Source organism: Pongo abelii, chromosome X (genome assembly GCF_028885655.2).
Source record: "Pongo abelii isolate AG06213 chromosome X, NHGRI_mPonAbe1-v2.0_pri, whole genome shotgun sequence".
Classification (NCBI taxonomy): Eukaryota; Metazoa; Chordata; class Mammalia; order Primates; family Hominidae; genus Pongo; species Pongo abelii.
In genome coordinates this window covers 106,016,950-106,039,822 of record NC_072008.2, presented here as the reverse complement: position 1 = coordinate 106,039,822, position 22,873 = coordinate 106,016,950, and the positions used below count along the sequence as shown (strand labels likewise).

The 22,873-nt window shown below is 38.5% G+C and overlaps 1 protein-coding gene across 4 annotated transcripts in view; it reads left to right on the top strand.

The window, feature by feature from the left end:
• The window catches only part of PCDH19 (protocadherin 19), a 118,683-nt gene extending 95,824 nt beyond the window's left edge, over nt 1-22,859 (top strand). For all 4 annotated transcript variants that reach the window (XM_024240654.3, XM_002831878.5, XM_024240653.3 and 1 more), the window contains one exon: nt 17,652-22,859. In XM_024240654.3, the coding sequence (XP_024096422.1) occupies nt 17,652-18,250 (599 nt within the window). In that variant the 3' untranslated portion in view covers nt 18,251-22,859. The remainder of the gene's footprint in view (nt 1-17,651) is intronic.
• The last annotated feature ends 14 nt before the right edge of the window (nt 22,860-22,873 follow it).

The following is a 22,873-nucleotide window of genomic DNA, read 5'->3' as shown; positions in this document are numbered from 1 at the left end:
GTTCAAGAGCTTCCTTAAACAAAGGCAAGATGTGAGCATAACCTTTTACTTTCTAAACAACTTTTTCTGAGAGCTACCTGGAAAAATTTCTAGCTTCCTCACAGATCCAAGTAATTTCTGAAAATATTTAGAGACTAGTAATCTTTTAACTTTTAAAAATCAAAGTTGGTTTGTGCTAAAAATATCATCTGGACAGTCTGTGTCTAGTTGAGTGGGGACGAAAAAAAGGCAAGCTCTTGGTATCAATCTTTATTCCCTCTGTAAACACACATGACCAGAAAGAGAAGGCTGTTATTAATGGTAATGCAGACCAGAAAAAAGAGTATTATTTTCAGTCTGTTGAACAGTACAAAAATGCTTCTCAAGCACTGTGTTCAGATGTTTCTTTTTATTAGCCGTCACACAAGGAATTAGACTCATTTCAAACAGTTCGTTTCCCCACTCTTGTCTCTGTAAAATCGTTACTCATGAGTGGTTTCTTTGTTGAAATACTGCTGACCTCCCATATTGGAATGCACAACAGGGTGTTAAAAATATAAACTTTTTAGTTTGCATAAACTCTGGAAGAAGGGGGACAAAGATTCCCCAGGAGAATAAAACCATTCGTCAATGTCCTTGTTTATTAGTGTCCTATAAGCATCTTATTCAGGAAGCTATGTCAGCATTACAATTCTGTATAGACTGTGTGTGTGTGTGTGTGTGTGTGTGAGATTAACAGCAGAGGGCTCTTTGAATTCCAGCAGGACGTTTTAAAATATAATTCTGCATCTGCCCCTCTTTCTTGTCCTTTCCAACACTTTTCTACCTCCCTTCTCACCTTCTCACCACCGACCCATCCAGGGCCATTAGGATAGATAAAGGAGTTGTGCCATGTCTTAATATATGAGCAAATGATGGTCCTTAGCTCTTCAGCTAGGCGCTGTTAGCATTTTGCCAAAGGTGATTATTTTATCTGCAGTTTTAATAGCAAACCAGATTATTTGCTGTTCACTAACTGATGAAAGCAAATAAAAAAAGATTGCAAAGTGGAATTAAGGGGATAAGAAAGTACTAGAGCCAAAGAAGCCTTTTTCTTTAATTAATAATTTCCATTTACTCTTAGAATATTTTTATGCTAGAGTTCAACATCTTATATTAAACATGTGTGCACCCTTCCTCTTATAACTGCCGAATTGGAATCTCAGAATGGAAATCATGCAGGCTTGAACGGAGCTTCACATTCTCCCAGTGTTGTCTTATTGTCTGTACACAGAACTAGACTCCTCGGGGCTTCCCCCACCACAGCATGGCATTCCTCCATTAGCCCCATGTTTCCCAGACCCAGTCATGAAGAACTGGCATTTTAACCAACAAGTAGAAAACACAATAAAATTGGAGTTCAGGAGATGCAATGTTTTGGAAAAACAGATTATTCCAAGAGTGTAAAGATACATGATCTAAAGATGGACAGAACATTTAAATTTACCAGCCTGGTTTTCAGTAATTTTTTGATTTGTTCAATTAATTTGTGAATGAAAATGCATCTTAAGGATGATGAGGACTGGTGGTAGTGGTGGTGAATGTGTGTGTGTGTGTGTGATTTTGTGGCCATGATCCAGGCTTACTATGCATCAGCTCCTAAAGAGATTTTTATAGAGCTGTGTCTGAGTGTCTTAATTCAGGTCATCTCAACCAGAGAGCCTTCTGCTACTCCTACGTGCAAAGGCTCGAGTCAACTCAGAAAAAGTTCTCACAGCTGTGGCCCAGATAGATTTCAAGACTTCTCTGAAACTTCAGATGGAAGAGCCATTCTCTCTATTAAAGAAGAGTTGGGCAAGCTGGAGGCCAGAGGATTGTATTGTAATCTTCATGTGCTGAAAGGTGTAAAGAATCTTTTCTTCTTAATAAGAGCACTGGGACAAGCATAGGGTGCCTTCAAATTACCAGACTTCCTCAAACAATAGATCAATTAGCCTTTCTTCTGAATTTGTGTAATTGTTTTTGAGGCAACACCCTGAAAAAATATAGCTTACTTTTTCCGACTAGTATAATTAAGTGGACAAATGGAAAAAGAATCATTCAAAGTAAATTTTAAAGAAAAGAGCAAAAGAGTAAAATTTAGCGTTGTCCATGGAAGATGGATAATGACAAGTAAACACAGAAGGTGGTGTTTGATCCCTTCGATTTTGGTATTCATTATTCATAGTTATTATTCATAAATTCCAGCACAAATGTTAGGCTTGTGCCCCAGTGACACATTTGCATTTTATTTTAAGTTGATTTCTACCTGGTTTTGCAAACAAGGATTTAATGATTTGAGCTGCCTCTCACTCTTCCTCTGTTGCTTGTCTTTTCATATACAGTGCTGGCTTCTAGCCCCTTTTACACCCTTTGTCTCCATCATCAGTCTTGCTCTCCCACCCAGTGTTTTACTCTCTCTCTCTTTCTCTCTTCTCTCTCTCTCTCTCAATGTTTAGGAAAAAAGATTTCTAACGTGGAAAACTGGTATTTGAATAGAGTCCCCTAAAGCTATCAATTTACTTTTAATTTGTCTGGAGCTAAGCTTTTCTTTGTTGCAACGAGGAAGGATTAAAACTGCTGTAAAATTTATTAGCTTCCAGAAAGATATTTGAAATGAATTTTTTTAATGATGGTGCTGTTTGCTGTACCCAGAAGCAGTGTCATCACAACTACAGTATTCCAGATGGTTCCCGAAGTTACACTGAAACATCAAGATAATGCTAGACTTTTTTATGACGCCTCTATTGGTAATGAATAGTCCATCCCAGGTAGCTAATATATATTAATTAATATATATTTGTTTCCAATGACCATTTCTAGTGATACCCAGCTGATGACAAAACACACACACTATCTCTTTGAATCATTACAAGAGACAGTGATTGGTTTACTGAGCTCTTTATTTTCCAAATGTGGAAGAAGTGATTGGAGATTTACTAATGCTGTTTCTTAGCTTCCCCACCCAGTCCTAGGAACATTTTGGTAGTCAAGAACCTTTAAGGAATTTAGAAGTTACAGTTGCAACATTTTTCATTGACTCATGTATAGTATGGCCTGTTCTACAAAACTGAATGTCCTGGGACTTGACTGAAGGAAGTGTCAGTTCCTGTTAAGGGGAACACCAGCTGCTCAGTGCCTTTTTTGTTCCATTCAACAGTAAGTTTTCATTAGAAAAGGGAAGATTTTTCTCTTGGCCAACGTGCTCTGTCTACTCTTGCTTTCTGTGTCAGTCTTATGTGTTCCATCTTCACTATGTATTCTCCTAGAAGCTCATGACCATCATAAAAGTGGCTTCTTCACAAGCTGATGATCTGCTAGCAGTTTCCTTATTTTCCATGAAGGAGTGAAACCAAGTTGGAGATAACTTTAGGTTCAGAACTACTCTTTAAGTGTGATAGGCTCTGTGACTGGGCGCAGTGTCTCTCTCCTGTAAACCCTGCTACTCCTGAGGCTGAAGTGGGAGGATCCTTTGAGTCCAGGATTTTGAGACCAGCCTGAGCAACATAGTGAGGTTCTGCCTCTAATTTTTTTTTTTAATTAGCCAGGCACCTGCCTGCAGTCCCAGCTACTTGGAAGACCGAGCCAGGAGAATTGTTGGAGTCCAGGAGTTGGAAGCTGCAATGAGCTGTGATTGCACTATTGTACTCCAGCTTGGGCAAGAGTGAGACCTTGTCTCTAAAGAAGTTTTTTTTTAATTTTTTTATTATGTATTCATTTTTTGTGTAAGGGCTCTGTCATCCTAGATGTATAAGTGCATGTAGAATACATCTGACTTTTTAATCCACACCAAGTCAAATAACTGATTTGAACTCTTCAGAGAAGTGACAAGATGTTGTAGGTATCCCACTAATATAGGTTTGAGGGACTTAATTCTGTGGGCATCTTTATATGAAACTTTCAAAAACGGTCCTATGTTGTTCAGAGTTGTAGTATCTCAGTGTTCTACCTTTTGGGGAATAGTTCATTGGCCTTCTGTGTCACCTCATATGTACTTGTAAAATTGCTTTTTCAAATGGTTTATAAGCACCTAGATGAAGTCCAGCACTTTGTCAGATTATTTTCTCCATCACAGAAGCCAAAATACAAAGATTTCAGTCTAGTCAATCTCTGCTTATCTCAGTCACTGTCAGCACCTCTTATTTCTTAGTCTCAATTTTCCAGGCAGCCTTTTGCTTGATTTCCTTGCTCCCCATGCATCAGCACAAATGATTTATACTTATATACATCTTGAAATCTCTTCTTCATGGATTGAATTGAATCGAGCCCCAGTACAAAAATGAAAACTCCAGGAACTGTTGTGATTGCCCAAATTGCAACTTGGATTGTGTGACTGTACACGCCACACTCTCATCTATCATAAATATTAAATTCTCAAGCACTTATACTTCAATATGTTTTAACTTTGTCTGTTTGACAAGCTCAGCACTAAAGATTCCATTGAAGATAATTCAATTGCTTTGAATTCTGAAGGGGGCATCTTTTTAATCTATTTTCATGTTGCACTGGGAGTTAAGTGAATTTCAGGTGCATAGCCTGTGAATGATGGGAGAGGCCTATGTGCCATTTGGCATCACAGAGGCCGAATATTGGGAGACATTTGCTAACTGATGCTGATCTGTCAAATGGTCTAGGACGAGATTGGGGTTCATCAGTCTTTTCAGCCATTCTCCCTATCTCAAACTAAAACTAAACTTTGCAGAATTTCTGCTGTTTTGTCAGCCACACTGAAAATGCCAAGTTATGCTAATCAGGGCTGGCCTTTTTTCTTCTGTCTTCTCTTTTGGCAACATCCCTTTGCCAGTCTCAGGAACTTTGTTCCCACACCCCATCCCCATCCTTCATCCTTCCTGAGGCATCTCCACATCCAGACATTTCTAGTGTTTTTAACCCCATCAAAACTCTCTTATCCTGGATACCCTTATTCAGGGCTCTGTTATGTGACCCAAAAAAATCTGATAATCTCAGTTCGATAGCAGTGCCTCTTCTAAACATTTTTTGTTAATTTAGTTTTTATTTTAATAGTTTTTGTGGAACAAGTGGTGTTTGGTTACATGAATAAGTTCTTTAGTGGTGATTTCTGAGATTTTGGTGTACCCAAGATGTGTACACTCTACCCAATGTGCAGTCTTTTATCCCTCACCCTCCTCTCACCCTTCCCCCTGAGTCTCCAAAGTCCATTGTATTATTCTTATGCCTTTGCGTCCTCATAGCTTAGCTCCCGCTTATTAGCGAGAACACATAATGTTTGGTTTTCCATTCCTGAGTTGCTTCACTTAGAATAATAGTCTCCAATTCTATCCAGGTTGCTGCATATGCCATTATTTTGTTCCTTTTTATGGCTGAGTACTATTTCCATGGTGTGTGTGTGTGTGTGCGTGTGCGCGCATCACATTTTCTTTATCCTCTCATTGATTGCTGGGCATTTGGGCTGGTTCCATATTTTTGCAATTGCAAATTGTGCTGCTATAAACATGAGTATACAAGTGCCTTTTCCATATAAGGACTTCTTTTAGATACCTAGTAGTGGGATTGCTGGATCAAATAGATACACTTTTAGTTATTTAAGGAATGTCCACACTGTTTTCCATAGTGGTTGTACTAGTTTACATACCCACCAACAGTGTAAAAGTATTCCCTTTTCACCACATCCATGCCAACATTTATTATTTTTTTATTATGGCCATTCTTGCAGGAGTAAGGTGATACGACATTGTGGTTTTGATTTGCATTTCCCTGATAATTAGTGATGTTGAGCATTTTTTCATATGCTTGTTGGCCATTTGTATATCTTCTTTTCAGAATTATCTATTCATGTCCTTAGCCCACTTTTTGATGGAATTGTTGGTTTTTTTCTTGCTGATTTGTCTTAGTTCCTTGTAGATTCTGGATATTAGTCCTTTGTCAAATGTATAGATTGTGAAGATTTTCTCCCTCTCTGTGGGTTGTCTGTTTATTCTGCTGATTATTTCTTTTGCTGTGCAGAAGCTTTAATTAAGTCCCATCTATTTATGTTTGTTTTTGCTGTGTTTGCTTTTGGGTTCTTGGTCATGAAGTCTTTGCCTAAGCCAATGTCTGTAAGAGTTTTTCTGATGTTACCTTCTAGAATTTTTATGGTTGCAGGTCTTAGAATTAAGTCCTTGATGCACCTTGAGTTGATTTTTGTATAAGATGAGAGATGAAGATCCGGTTTCATTCTTCTAAGTGTGACTTGTCAATGATCCCAGCACCATTTGTTGAATAGAGTGTCTTTCCCCCACTTTGTTTTTGTTTGCTTTGTTGAAGATCAGTTGGCTGTATTTACCTTTATTCCTGGGTTCTCTATTCTGTTCCATTGGCCTACGTACTTATTTTTATACCAGTATCATGCTGTTTTGGTGACTATGCCCTTATAGTATAGTTCTAGTCAGGTAATCTGAAGTTTCCAGATTTGTTCTTTTGTTTAGTCTTGTTTTGGCTGTGTGGGCTCTTTTTTGGTTCCATATGAATTTTAGGATTGTTTTTTCTAGTTCTGTGAAGAATAATGGTGGTGTTTTGATGAGAATTGCATTGAACTTGTAGATTGCTTTTGGCTGTATGGTCGTTTTCACAATATTGATTCTACCCCTCCATGAGCATGGGATATGGTTCCATTGGTTTGTGTCATCTATAATTTTTTTCAGCAGTGTTTTATAGTTTTCTTTGTAGGGGTTCTTTCACCTCCTTAAGTATATTCCTTATTATTATTATTATTTTGCATCTGTTGTAAAAGAGGTTGAGTTCTTGTTGATTCTCAGTGTGGTTGCTGTTGGTGTATAGCTGTGCTACTGATTTGTGTACATTGATTTTGTATCCTGAAACTTTGCTGAATTCATTTACCAGATCAAGGAGCTTTTTGGATGACTCGTTAGGGTTTTCTAGATACACGATCATATCATCAGCAAACAGTGACAGTTTGACTTCCTCTTTACCAATTTAGATGCCCTTTATTTCTTTCTCTTGTTGGATTGCTTTGGCTAGGACTTCCAGTAATTTGTTGAATAGAAGTGGTGAAAGTGAGCATCCTTGTCTTGTTTCAGTTCTCAGGGGGAATGCTTTCAACTTTTCCCCATTCAGTATAATATTGGCTGTGGGTTTGACATAGACAGCTCTTGTTACCTTGAGGTATGTCCCTTCTATGCTGATTTTGCTGAGGGTTTTAATCATAAAGGGATACTGGATTTTGTCAAATGCTTTGTCTGAATCCATTGAGATGATCATGTGATTTTTGTTTTAAATTTTGTGTGATGTGTCACATTTATGGACTTGCATATGTTAAACCATCCCTGCATCCCTGGTATGAAACTCACTTGATCATGGTGGATGATCTTTTTGATATGCTGTTGGATTCGGTCAGCTAGTATTTTGTTGAGGATTTTTATATCTGTGTTCATCAGGGATATTGGTCTGTAGCTTTCTTTTTTTGTTATGTCCTTCCCTGGTTTTGGTATTAGGATGACACTGGCTTCATAGAATGATTTAGGGAGGATTCCCTCTTTCTCTGTCCTGTGGAATAGTGTTAATAGGATTGGTGCCAATTCTTCTTTGAATATCTGATGAAATTCAGCTATGAATCTGTCTGACTCTTGTTGACAATTGTTTTATTACCATTTCAATCTCACTGCTCATTATTGGTCTGTTATGAGTTTCTATATCTTCCTGGTTTAATCTAGGAGAGTTGTATATTTCCAGGAATTTATCCATTTCCTGTAGGTTTTCTAGTTTATGCACATAAAGGTGTTCATAGTAGCCTTGAATAATCTTCTGTTTCTCTGTGGTATCAGTAGTAATATCTCCCATTTTGTTTCGGATTGAGCTTATTTGGATCTTCTCTCTTCTTTTCTTGGTTAATCTTGGTCAATCAGTTTTATTCATTTTTTTCAAAGAACCAGGTTTTTGTTCTATTTATCTTTTGTATTATTTCTTTTGTTTCAATTTCATTTAGTTCTGCTCTGATCTTGGTTATTTCTTTTCTTGTGCTGGGTTTGCATTTGGATTGTTCTTGTTTCTCCAGTTTCATGAAGTGTGACCTTAGATTGTCTATTTTTGCCTTTTCAGACTTTTTAATGTAGGCATTTAATGCTATGAACTTTCCTCTTAGCACCGCTTTTGCTGTATCCCAGAGGTTTGGATAGGTTGTGTCACTATTATCATTCAGTTCAAAGAATTTTTCAGTTTCCATCTTGGTTTCATTGTTGACCCAATGATAATTCAGAAGCAGGTTATTTAACTTCCATGTATTTGCATGGTTTTGAAGGTTCCTTTTAGAGTTGATTTCCAGTTTTTCCACTGTGGTCTGAGAGTACTTGATATCATTTTGATTTTCTTAAATTTACTGAGACTTGTTTTGTGGCCTATCATATGGTCTGTCTTGGAGAATGTTCCATGTGCTGGTGAATAGAATGTATGTTCTGCAGTTGTTGGGTATAATGTTCTGTAAATACCTGTTAAGTCCATTTGCTGTAGGTTATAGTTTAAGTGCATTGTTTCTTTGTTGGCTTTCTGTCTTGATGACCTGTCTAGTGCTGTCAGTGGACTATTAAAGTCCCCCACTATTGTTGTGTTGCCATCTATCTTATTTCTTAGGTCTAGTAGTAATTATTTTATAAATTTGGGAGCTCCAGCATTAAGTGCGTATATATTTAGGATTGTGACTATTTTTTTTCTATTGGAATAGACCTTTTATCATTATGTAATGTCCTTTTTTGTCTTTTTAAACTGCTGTTGCTTTAAAATTTGTCTGATATAAGAATAGCTATTCCTGCTTTCTTTTGGTGTCCATTTGCATGGAATATCTTTTTCTAACCCCTTTACCTTAAGTTTATGTGAGTCCCTATGTGTTAGTTGAGTCTCCTGAAGACAGCAGAAACGTGGTTGGTGAACTCTTACTCATTCTGCCATTCTGTATCTTTTAAGTGGAGCATTTAGGCCATTTACATTCAACATTAGTACTGAGATGTGAGGTGCTATTCTATTCATTGTGCAAATTATTGCCTGAATACCTTTTTTTCATTGTGTTATTGTTGTATAGTTCCTGTGAGATTTATGCTTTAAGGAGGTTCTATTTTCATGTATTTCAAGGACTCGTTTCAAGATTTAGAGCTCTTTTTAGCAGTTCATATAGTGCTGGCTTGGTAGTGGCAAATTCTGTCAGCATTTGTCTGGAAAAGACTGTATCTTTCCTTCATTTATTAAGCTTAGTTTCACTGGATACAAAATTCTTGGCTGATAATTGTTTCATTTAAGGAGGCTAAAAATAGGACCCCAATCCCTTCTAGCTTGTAGGGTTTCTGCTGAGAAATCTGCTATTATTCTGATAGGTTTTCCTTTATAGGTTACCTGATGCTTTTGCCTCACAGCTCTTAAGATTCTTTTCTTCGTCTTGATTTCAGATAACCTGATGACTATGTGCCTAGGTGATGATCTTTTTGCAATGAATTTCCCAGGTGTTCTTTGAGCTCTTCGTATTTGGATGTCTAGATCTCTAGCAAGGCTGGGGAAGTTTTCCTTGGTTATTCCCTCAAATGTGTTTTCCAACCTTTTAGATTTCTCTTCTTCCTTGGGAATACCCATTATTCTTTGGTTTGGATGCTTAACATAGTCCCAAACTTCTTGGAGGTTTTGTTCATTTTTTAAAATTCTTTTTTCTTTTTCTTTGACAGATTGGGTTAATTCAAAATCCTTGTCTTTGAGCTCTGAGGTTCTTTCTTCTATTGTTCAATTCTATTGCTGAGGCTTTCCAGTGCATTTTGTATTTCTCTAAGTGTGTCCTTGATTTCCAGAAGTTGTGATTGTTTTTTGTTTATGCTATCTATTTCACTGAAGACTTTTCCTTTCGTATCTTGTGTCATGGTTTTGATTTCTTTAAGTTGGACTTCACCTTTTTCTGGAGCCGCTTTGATTAGTTTAGTAATTGACCTTCTGAATTTTTTTTTCTGGCAATTCAGAAATTTCTCCTTGGTTTGGATCTATTGCTAGTGAGCTAGTGTAATCTTTTGGGGGTGTTAAAGAACCTTGTTTTGTTATATTACCAGAATACTTTTTCTGCTTCCTTCTCATTTGTGTAGACTGTGTCAGAGGGAAGATCTAGGACTCAAGGGCTGCTGTTCATATTCTTTTGTCCCATGGGGTGCTCCCTTGACGTGGTGTTCTCCCCCTTCCCCTAGGGATGGGGATTCCTGAGAGCTGAACTGCAGTGATTGTTATTTCTCTTCTGGGTGTAGCCACCCAGTGGAGCTACTGGGCTATGGGCTGGTACTGGGGAGTGTCTGCAAAGAGTCCTGTGACATGATCTGTCTTCAGGTCTTTCAGCCCTGGATATTGGCACCTGCTCCAGTGGAGGTAGCAGGAGAGTGAAGTGGACTCTGTGAGGGTCCTTGGCTGTATTTTCGTTTAGTGCACTGGCTTTGTGTTGGTTGGCCTCCAGCCAGGAGGTGGTGCTTTCAAGAGTGTATCAGCTGCAGTACTATAGGGTGGATGCTGGATCATCTTATTTTAACAGGCATTTTTTAATGCATGTATCCAGATGAATGAAAAATGTGGAAATTTTTCTCCATGCTACAAGGGCTGGTTCTTGGATAGCACTTCTTTGGCATCTGTCAGGTAACACCACATAGGTGTTTTGAATGCCAATCAGTGCTGGCATCCTTTCCCTTCTGCCTAATGTCTATCTGTCATTCCATAGTGTTGTAGGGGAGGGCTGCTAACAAGGAGGAGGCTAGGGAACAGGAGAACAAAAAGAAAGTGTTAGGGAGCAACCAAAAGTGGAGAAAATTGCTGAAAAAAAGGGAAGAAGGGAGTGAGAAAGAGACAAGTAGTTGTTTGTAGTGTAATTTGTGATGTGCTTCTTGTCACATAGAGTGATTACAGGATAGCTTGGTATCATTGGTTCATGAGTGTCCACAGATACCTCAGCCTTCACTGGTGTTCCCTTGAATGCTTTACAGATGGAATTCCATCTTTTTTTTGCTAAAATTTTACTTTAGAATATAACTGTAAACCCCCTGCAACATTACAGCCTGGGAGGGCTCTAGGAAGTTGTCATTATGCTCATATTGAATTTTTGCTAGATACATAACAGATATTTTCCATATGATATCTAAACACTCAAATAAGCCCAATCCTCAAGATATCAAACATATCAAAACCAAAATAAAATGCCTAAAGCCTTGGTAATATTTTCCTTCCTTCCTTCCTTCCTTCCTTCCTTCTTCCATTTCCTTCCTTTCTTTTCCATTGAGCCCGTTCCTGCTTTACTTTCCTTGTTAAGTTACAGAGATGGGATTGATAATAGTGCAGGAGAGAGCACTATTAACTATTGTTAGTACAGAAAACTTGCAGGTCTATGGCAAATGTATTTTCAATGGGATGTTAGAGGGTACTAGATCTCTCTAACACCTGTATATAGTGTGCAGGAAACCACACAGAGGCTAAGAGGACACTTAATGTTTCTCAAGTTCTAAATTTACTTTACGCCTCTGACAAAGCCTACATAGTTTACTTTGTAGGTTTCTGTAGTGTTTATGATAAAATAGTTATTTCCACTTTTAGGAGTTGCACAGTATCTGGGGTGGGACAGTATCTGGGGCGTTGACCAATATTCTTCCTTCTTTCTGTGCATTTTTCATTCAATTAAATTAAACTATTATTGACAGTTTAATTGACAGCTCTGTGCTGGACTCTTTGCTAGGTTGAGATAGATGTAATCTTTGAATCTTTGCTCATCCAGAGCTTAAAAGGTAGCAGAAAATATAGACATGAAACAAGTACAGTTGTCTCTTGGCATCCATGGAGGTTTGGTTCCAGGACTCCTGAGGATACGAAAATCTGTGCATGCTCAAGTCCTGCAGTTTGCCCTGGGGAATCTGGTGGAACCTGTGGATAAATGAAAAGGCGACCCTACAAATCTGAGGGTTTTGCATCCCACAGATGTTGTATTTTCTATTCACATTTTGTGGCAGATGCAGAACCTGCAGATACAGAGGGCTGACCATATTTATTTTTAAAAACCTACATGTAAGTGGACCCATGCAGTTTCAAACCCATGTTGTTCAAGGGTCAACTGTAATTACGCGTGTGATGAATGTTATAAAAGGGAAGTGCTATGAGATCTACCTTAGTCTAAAGGATCACAGAAGGACTCCCTGGGGAAGTGAAATTTAAATGGAGACTTCAGGGATAATGTATTAATCATGAATTGTGTTGAACCGCTAGTAATAAAGATGCTCCTCTCCTACTAAAGAAAATAAATCAATGCCTTAAATAAGAGATATTTATTTTTCCTCTTATTAAAGAAGTTCAAGTCTGGTGAGGGTAGCTCTACAATATCTTTAATAACCCAAGGTCCTTATATCTTTCTATTCTGCCACCCACAGGCACATGGCTTCTATCTTCAGGGTTGCCTCATAGTAGTCAGACGGACGTTGCAGCACCAGTCATTGTGTCTCCATTCCAGACAGGACAAAGCAGGAAGGAATAAAGACAAAAGAGTCTCTTACCTAAGTCAGCTCTCCCCTTTTAAGGAATTTTCTTAACATCTTGCTTTATAACGTTGGTCCAATCTTATGTTACATGTCTGCAAGGGAGCCTGTGAAATGTAGTTTCTTTTAGCTGAGCACATTGCCATCCCTAACAGAAATGGGGCTTTGTTTCTATTTAACAAAAAACAGATAAAGATATTTGGCAGGCAATTAGTTATCTTTGCTTCATAGAGTAGGAGTTAGATAGGTCAAGGGTGGGTGGTGCACTTCTCAACAATTATGTTTCTTCGATTAGGCACATGTGACCAATTTTAACAGCACTAAACTTCTTCATAATCATTGCCATAATCTCTTCCATTATATCTCACAAAAAATGGCCCTGCTTTTGTTACAGATTGTCTTGTTCATGAGGTGATGCAGAATAAACTAAGTAGATGTATAAGAGTACAATTCAGGAAGCTTGTCTGATATACACATCACTTGCTTGTTGGTTCTATTACTGCTGCCACTTAGAAGTAGCCAACTACTTGAGCTCTCAGGAACTGGAACTCACTTTAACTTTTTTCTTTCTGCTTCATTGATTGCAGATTATTTCTGAAGAGGAAACATATTGCTCTTGTAACTGTAACCTTGAACTATTTTAGTGCTGGATTTTTGTCTGTGATCATTAGGATCTTTGAGTTAATACACCCAAACTCTGAATCACAGTAAAGAACTGCCAGCATTATCGAACACATCCATTGTGATTGGATTATCTATACAAACCCAGCAGAGCCTCTTAGCTCTTCTATTCCACCAGGACTTGGAAAGTTTTAGCAAAGCCTGAAATGATGTTTTCATCATTTTCTTTTATTACTTTGGTGGGGACCATGGGTAGGCTCTTTCTAGTGTGGAAGTACATTGTTTGCCCACATCTGAGGAGATGGCAGTTTCATGTCCTGAGGAGAGTAGTAATTGCTGCATAAAGTTTTGCTATTATCTGCACAAAATAACATATTCTGGTCTTTTTCCGTTTGAATTACTTCCTTAATCTATCATGACTTAGTCATTACTGCCTTACTGCCTCTTTTGCCTCTTGTACCCTCGCAAGACTGATGCTTTAATTTTTTTTTTTTTTGCCAGGGGTTTTGGAATTCTCTCACCAAGTTTCCTGATGACAAATTGCAACCACCAAATACTTACTACTATGTAGATTGAAGAAACTTTCACTTTTTTCTGTATTTTTTATGGTCTAAAATAATCAGATTTGTTTTGAACTAAGGAGTTCTCTGGTCTCAAGATTTGTGTTCCTCTTCCAAATTTATGCACTCTGTTTTTCTTGTTTCTTTTGCAAATCCTAGGGACAACTTCAGAAGCAGGGAAAACCAATTTACAAATTCATCAGTCAACCCTCATCATGAGTATGTTTAAATTAAAGACACCTGCCTTCATTCATCTATACATGAATTTCCACAACTATATGTGGATTTTAGAATGCCACATTTTGCTTTGCCTAGGTTCAGGTCAGAACTTTCAGATAAAAATGTAGCAAAGTATCAGGTCACAAATAGGCTCATAAGAAGAATCTCAGCAGGAAATTAGTGAATTGTTAGCCCACCTCTCTATATAAGCTGGAGCCAGCACCTTGACAGTTTGTGATGCTACAAAATTGTTCTTCTCTAGTCTCATAGCTCCATTCCCAGCCACTATACTTCATGAGGGCTGGCACATAATCTTTACGAGTCCTATACAATTACAGAAGTAGTCTTTTTAATTTTTATTTTTTTACATCGGGTCTGTCTTCATTGCTATTTTTAAGGGGCTTTGTATTGTGACTTTCTCACATTTACTACACGATTTCTTTACTAAACTGAAATTTTGATTTTTGAAAGGTAATTCATCTGCAGTATATTTATGAATGTAAATTACCCTGTGCTGGGCAGAGATGTTCTTCCTGCCTGTCTATATTAACAATTTTTATTTCATACATAAAGTGGCTATAAACATATTTAAGCTAAGTTAGACTTCATTGTAACTGTATAGACAAAAATGTCACAAAATATCTGAAACACAAAAATAAGAAACAGTAACTCAGTGCCCTTGGTAAGGACTTAAAAAAAATATAGGTATCAGATCCAAGCCAAGGATGAGACATTGTGAGTAAAAGAGTCTCTTATATTCAAGTCTTCACTTGCATGAGGAAGGGCAGTGCATATAATAAGTTTACATAAGTAATCTGAGAAAACTGCATATGGTTCCAGCTCATATGGAGCTGAGGTAGGCTCATTGAGCTTGGTGGGGAGGCTTAGACTGATTGCATTGTTGGGTGTGTCCTGAGTTAGTCTACGTTTCCCTTTTCCCAACAGTGATTGTTTCATTTAGACAGTGGGTCAGCTGAAGGCAAGTACTATCTATACAGAGAAACCTCAGAGAAGATTGAATTCCCTGCTCTGGTCTTCCAAGATTTATAAGATCTTGGAGGTGTCTGTCTCTGGGCTCTCTATTCTCCCTCCCTGTATTCTGGGGATCCAAGTCTCCTCATGCTGTTCATTTGAGGCAGCCTAGTATAGGGAAGGAGCATTGTACTTGGATTCAGGGTGACACATGGGTGGTATTCTCCTATTGAATGGTGTTAAAAAAACTAAATCTCAAAATTAGAGGACAGTCATCTCATATTAAAAAACTCAAAGAAATAAGAGCTTCATGTTGAGGACATTGGGCAGATTCTACTCAATTGTACTTCACTACTGCTCTGCTCTAGAAGTGTGAGCAAGTGGCCTGAAATATCAGTCTTAATCTTGGCTGGGATTTTCTTTTCTTAGTTGGTCATATGTCCATGGTTTCAGGGCTCAAGGGTTAGGTCTTTATGCTTTTATGCCTTTCAGTTAGGGACAAAAAGGACAGAGATCTTATAGCCTTCTGGACATTTTTTTTGCTGGCTTCCAGGGATTTTTTACTCTGATTTGTAGAAATGGAAATAATTTATTGAACTTTTCCCCCACCTGCACCTGCTTACTCTCTCTACCCTGAAACACTCTCACTAATTTTTTAGAGGTATTATTTGGAAAGTTACCAGATAGGCCTTGGAAGAGATGAAGAGGCAAAAACAGCTTACTGGGAAACCCTAAAGATGTGACTTCTGTTCTACTGAAGGGATCCTGGGACCTCCTGTGGAAAGCACTATATTTGAAGGAAACTGATTAAAAGTAGATCAGCTAACTCTTCCACTCATACTGTTTAGTCTACACAAAGGGCTTCTGAAGTATATCCCAAAATGCTTCCCTTACTTTCATATTTTCTGCCTCCCAGGTACATGCATGTTGAATGATAACAGGGTATCAGATGGCAACACAGAGAGTTTGCAGGGAAGGGGCAGAAAAAGGGCCTTGACAGACCTTTCATTTTGCAGAAGTGGCCATGCAGCTTGATGTGGAACTGAGCTGGAGTTTGCAGAAACATTGTCCTATCTAGGTGGAAGGCACTTTCCCTGTTTGCGATGTTGTTCATTTGTTATTTGGTTCCACTGTACAAAATTCTGAGTGTTTCATTGCCCAGCACTGAAAGGGGGATGAAAGTGTCCATCTTAAAGATAAATTGGCAAATTATGTCCAGGTACACTGAAGAGGTCTTGTCTTTAGTTTGCTTTTAAGTAGCTTAAATGAGGTCAAGGGCCATGCCCAGAATTGTGTTGAAATCTGGATTTAGCTTGGATTAGGTCCTTGATATTTAACAGGCTTCTAATGTCTTTCCTCCAAACAATGAAATGTACAGCCAATTCAACCATTATTCCTTGAGCCCTCTACCTTGTGCCCCTTCACCAAAGAACCTTTGATGAATGAGGCATAGCAGTACTTGCTTTGCTATGCCATTTACTCTTTAAAAACAATGAAGAAGCAAACAAAAAACACCAAAAATATAGAAATACAAGTATACAAGGAAGATGTGTTATATATAGACTGATGCCAAGTAAGACTCTGAATTGCAGACATCTTCCCCCTGCAAAATAAGTCACAACATAAATATATATATTCTATATACATATGTATATATATATATGTATTTTCTGTAAATGTTAAGCTGCTCATATTTTGATGCATTGTGCAATGTGATTAAAATTTTCATTAGGTCATCCTCTTGTAAGAATGTAACATAAATACAAATAGATCTGGAAAACTAGGGCTATAAAACAAACATTGAGATTAACAGTTTTCCAGTAACAGGCAGAAATTAACCCTGGGTCCATGCCTTGGTAAAGCCTGTGCAGTAAGCCTCTCTGAGAGCCAGATTGAAGCTTTAACCCTTAGTGAACCTGACCTGGAAAGATAAATCTATTTCTCCCCAATAATTATGAATTGTAACTGCTGAGATCTTCCAGGATGGAGTTAAAATAATCCATGAAAGATTTCTTTAAGAAATATTTCTCTAACAAAACTGCAGATAAGAAAGATAAGGAGGGTTGGCTAGTTGGGTCTAATTAACAATGACCAACATGTGACTGATGTTTGCATAGGGCCAATTGAAGCTTATGGGTCAGCTGGAAAGAAGGGATCTCAGTTTATTCCTTCTGATGGGAAATCAAGTCATGGAAGTGGCATACTGGGGAGATTGGCTGGTGGGACTGGTGGTCAGAAAGAAGGGGTGTGATTGGGCTTTCACAGAGAGTAGGATATCAATCTAAACTTAAATTAAGCACTGTGTATCAGTGATGGGTAGGGTGGAAGGGTGTTTGGCAGTGCTGTTGTTCAAAAATATGGCCAAGGCTTCTTAAATATACTGACTGTTGGATTCCCTTCCCTGCCTCCATTCCCTCATCTGCTGAATCCAGTTTCAAACACAGGTGATTTTTAGCAGGAGTTGTTGATTAAAATGCTGACTCTCAGCACCTTGACACTCCAGATGAACTTTAGAATATATATGCATTTTCATCATAATGTGTTTCCCCTTAGGTTTTTTGTTTTGTCATTAGTGGGAACCTTAAAAAGGATGTGCATAGAGGGAGATCTACAGCCTTTTAAAAAAATCCAATTCTTCACACTTGTCCCAAAAGGCAATAAAGGACTACCTAAAAGTGCCATTTCCCACAAGGGCCTGTGGATATCTAAGAAACCAGAACACTGGGGAGTAACAGTGATTCCTGGGAAAAGCTGATGAAATTGATATTTTCTTTTTTCCAAACAGATCAGAATGAAGGATTTCATTGCCGGGAAGAATGCCGGATTCTTGGCCACTCTGACAGGTGCTGGATGCCCCGGAACCCCATGCCCATCCGTTCCAAGTCCCCCGAGCATGTGAGGAACATCATCGCGCTGTCTATTGAAGCTACTGCTGCTGATGTTGAGGCTTATGACGACTGCGGCCCCACCAAACGGACTTTCGCAACCTTTGGGAAAGATGTCAGCGACCACCCGGCTGAGGAGAGGCCTACCCTGAAAGGCAAGAGGACTGTCGATGTGACCATCTGCAGTCCCAAGGTCAACAGCGTTATCCGGGAGGCAGGCAATGGCTGTGAGGCGATTAGCCCTGTCACCTCCCCCCTCCACCTCAAGAGCTCTCTGCCCACCAAGCCTTCCGTGTCTTACACCATTGCCCTGGCTCCCCCGGCCCGTGATCTGGAGCAGTATGTCAACAATGTCAACAATGGCCCTACTCGTCCCTCTGAAGCTGAGCCCCGTGGAGCTGACAGCGAGAAAGTCATGCACGAGGTCAGCCCCATTCTGAAGGAAGGTCGCAACAAAGAGTCCCCTGGTGTGAAGCGTCTGAAGGATATCGTTCTCTAAACCAGTCTCCGGGAAGAAGAGAAAGAAACCACATTGGCTAGTGAAGAAGCAGGAGCTTCTTGTTTTAATTGCTCACCAATGGTTGGTTCTTGAGTGGCTATATTTCAGAGCTTTTCCTAAATGTATTGTTTATAGATGATTATCATTCCGTGACAGTCCCTTGTTTCAACAGGCAGCAGGGGTGTTCAGTTGGAGCAAATTAGCTTTGGCTTGAGTTGTTCATGGGGCCTTGATGTTGGGGAAACAGAGACAAATTCAGTTGTGAAAAGTATTATGTATTAAGTGTTTGAATTTATATATTTTTCTATGTCAAAATTATAATATAAATTACCATTGTTTGTGGAGGATTACATTTAAAAAAGCAAAAAGTGAAAAAAAAAAAAAGCTCTGGACACCTTTAATAAGCTCGCCACTGTTTTTTGTAGTGTAGACAAGTTAATAGTCATTTATTGTGTACTATTCATTGATTCAGTGATGTGAAATTGAGCCCCCAAAAGGTTGTTTCTGAAGCTCGAGTACTTCCCAATGCCGCTACTTTGCTGTGGACACCCCTGCTTTAAAAACCCTTTTGCTAGCTGTGCTATTGTTGTATTTGATATTGCAAATTGCTATGTGTGTGGTGATGGCAAAAGGCTTTTAAAAGTTGGTGTTTTCTTTTTCTTAAAAAATAATAAAACTACAGACAAAAACAAAGTGCAAACAACTGAGACAGCAAACGAATGAGCAACACCATGCATATAGATTGAGTACTTGGAGAATACTCACGTTTTTTAACTCATGTAGTGATTGCTCACCAGTTTGCAAAGTATTTTTCCTGCCTTTCAGTGGTCTGCCCAGGTCCATGATAGATCATTGCAGAAAGTCATTTTTGGATAGGCTGCTATCTGATTTGCAGTTGTCAGAAATACTGTGCTGAAAGTTTTATGACATCCGTCTTTTAAATTTTCAGGCCCTGAACAGGAAAGTTGCTCCTGAAGTTATGTTTCCAGGCTTAGAAATTCCCTCTCTCCAATCATCTAAAACTGAAGATGACTGAATCTATTTTAAGATCTAAATGAGCATCTCTTCAGACACACACTTCCTGATTCAGTGTTTCCCAATCATGATTAGAATTAGACTGCAAAGCACGTCATGGGCTGGAATTGAGAACTCCATGTTGCTCTGTATCTTAGGCTTATACGTAGGGATAGAGTAAGCAGTACAAAGTGTACATTTTGGAAAAGACAGGTAACAGGTAACAGCATCACTCATCCAATTACTGTGCCTTCTAAACGGAGACACTCAGACACTTGAACTCGTCTTTTATGACTAATACTTTTTTGATTAAAAATGTGAACAAGAAAATATTAAAATAAAAATCCTTTAGATTTAGCCAACTCTTTTTGCTGTAGGCTAGGAATACACCCTCTTTAAATTAACACACTGTAGATCCTTTTTTTCTGTTTTAACATTCCTCTAACTCCCCCCATTTATCTTTTGTCTATTAATATTCACTAGCCAACATAGTATTTTTGCAGCCTAAGAGTTCATTATTTAAAAATAAACTAAAGAAATATGCCATTTTTGTTCTGCCTTGGTCTTAAGAGAGTTGTTTCTAGAGAAACAAGTTTTATGGTTCTGTTTTCATTTGTTTCATTTTTTGAAATTCAGGAGTACACAGAGAGAATGCAAAAGAGGATTTATTTTCTTAAGTGTAGGTAGATAAGTCAGCTCTTTTGAATGTTTTACTTATTTTTGCCTGAGTTCCTAGCTTTACGCATTACTAGGAATATTTTATGGGAGGGAGAAGGGTTTTGAGGGAGGGGGTGGGTAAGGCAGTAGGGATGGGGTTAGGTAGGGGAGAACATTTCTGAAAAAGAACTTATAATGAAGCTACAAATCCATCCTTATTTCTTATTCAGTGCTGAATACTACCTCATGCAAAATACTGGTGTGGCTGCAAATTTCCCTCTGAAGCTGACACAATTAAGGATGAATTACCATAACATCTTCATTTTTCCTCATTTCATTGCCTCTCATACTGTTTTCTCCCTCTGATTTATTTCATTTTGGTAGTGGATTTTGAATTAAGTATTTATTTCTCTTTGCAAGTGACTATTTGATTAACACATTAAAATTTTAAAAAAAATTCCCCTTTAAGTTATGATGGCTGCCTATAGAATTTAGACTGTTTCTCACCCTGATCCATCCTGATATTATGTTATTAGCTGCCATTTCAAGGTCACTTTGAAGTCAGACTTCACAGTTTTCTACCGGTGTATTTCTTGCTATGCTCAGTGGGAACCAGGGAGCAGAAAAGATTGTGGAAAGTGGGAACATTAATTGTCATGTGGCTGTTGAGCCCGACAGGCCACTGGCTGCCATGCCTCTTACCAGCCAAGTTTTAAATGGTTAGAGTGGCATTGGCATTGATTTTGCTTTTCTCTTGGGTTTTCTTCATTTCTTTTCATAATTCATCTTCAAGCTATAGATCCATCCTTCTTCCCTATCCAAATACTTTGTTCTCAGTGGGAAGTCAGATTTTTTTGGCTTCCAAACCTCACTGAGCATGTTCAGAGAATTCCTCTCATTAAGGAAATATTTTTCCCCACAATTGTCTGATGTATGAGTCCTCTCAGAAGCACAAGTGCATACTAGGAGGGCTTTGTAAACTGGTTTCATAGGCAGGCTGTACCTGCAAATAGGCATTCTGAGCAAGGATCCTAAATTTCCCTTTGGCTCATGTCCCCCCCGCCCCGCCCCACCTTCTCCTTTTTGACATGTCTGGTGAAAAGCTACAAGGTCCACAGGGCAAAATATTCTCCCTTTTCGTTCTCTAAACATGTTGCACACATAAACTTAAGGGAGTGATTTTGGTTCCTAAGTCCTAGGGAGTTCTATTCCGTTTATTCTGATGTCCCTTTTAAGGAGGAGTTGGTGTTGAAGTGTGATATGCTTTAATGATAACTGCTTTGGCAATTCCCCAGACAGGTATACTTCTTCATCCAAAATTGCACCTAAGGTGTTCATTTAGACAAATTTGTTCACTTAGTGATCCACTGATCTCTAATCAGAAATATTTAAAAAAATACAATTTAGATCTCTGAAAACTGGAACCACTCAGAGTATCATCTTGATAGTGTTACTTCAGCATATGACTGACTGATTTTATGAAGGGAGTTTAGTTGACTTTTCCCTATAGCCCTATCATATTAAAAAAAGCAAAACAAAGTGGTCCACTTGAAGCAGCAAGGACAAAGGGCAGTTTAGGGAGAGGCAGGGTGAAGGGGATAGCTCGATTGGGCATCCAGAGTGGAAAAGGATTATTATTGTACATAATAGCAGTTCTGGCTGGAATTCCAATCCACTTTCTGGGGATCATTTTGATGTTGAATGTTCCCCCAAAGCATTCTGACAAGTTTTGGTCCACTTAGCTCTTTACCCTGGGTAATAAGACCCTTATTGACTTTGAAAAACTGGCATAAATGAGCTTAAGAAATCCATTGTATACAGTCCTAGTGTTTGCCTTCTTGGTAAAATTACATTTAAGGATGTCATTTCATGAGTCAAATTGTATCTGCTGACACTGAAGTGTATTGAGATGTTGTTCTTTAGTTTAAGTATGTAACAAAGTAATATTCAAAGGGGATGTGTGGGGGTGGGGCTGGGACCGGGTGGCTTTATATTGATAATGAAATATTCCAGAGCAAAACACATTGTCCTAATGAAGTTGTTGCAGCTCTCTTTGTTTTCTTGTGCCGCTGGAATTGGCTTGTGGGTCACTTGTTGTGCAAAAGTGAATTAATTTCAAATAGGAATCATATTGCTTTTGTGAAACAAAGAAAATTTACCACCTTGTCTGATATATAGATTGGAAGGCGCTCTTGGTAAAGAATAACCCACAAACACCTGATCTTGATTGGAAAGCATTGTAGGTCATTAGGGAAAACTGATGATGCTGACTATTGCTCCAGCTGTGTTGGCAATTCAAAATGACCTTGTTACTAACTGAAAGTTGCTGTCAACCTTAGCAAACAAACCAGCTAACACCATTACAGCACTGGTTAAGTAGATTTTTACTGGCACTGGCTGGCGTTCAGCTGAGGAAGGCTGGGATACAGACTTTAATGACCAAGAGCCAGACTAGCTCGAGCTAGAAATCAGCAACAAATACCTCCTTGTGCTATTTGAATGCTAAGGTATTAGTTGCAAAAGGCTTACGCCTTCGCTCCTCTAGTGAGGGGAATGAGCCTGATGACACTATTACTGTTTACCTGTCAAACCAGGGTGGAAATTTAGAGGGATGCAAGTACAGTATGTCTCATTAAGCAGTCTCTGTTGCTGATTATATGAAGATGAAATTGTTGTATATGCTGATCTGTATGTTATGTACATTTTCACAGTGATTGAATCATTGTAAAAAGAAAAAAGACAAAAAAGAATCACCACTGTCTATTTTATGAAGATGATAAAGCAGCTTTATTAAATTATTACGGTTATGTTTCAAATGGTGTTATCTGCCACATTGTTTCCTTTTATCTGGTGGTTCTCTGTTTCCCCCTTTAAGTGTGTTTTCTCTGCTTCAAAAATTTAATGCATTTTAGTATTAAAGGCTATTATGGAAAAGTTATTGAGTGTTTGGTG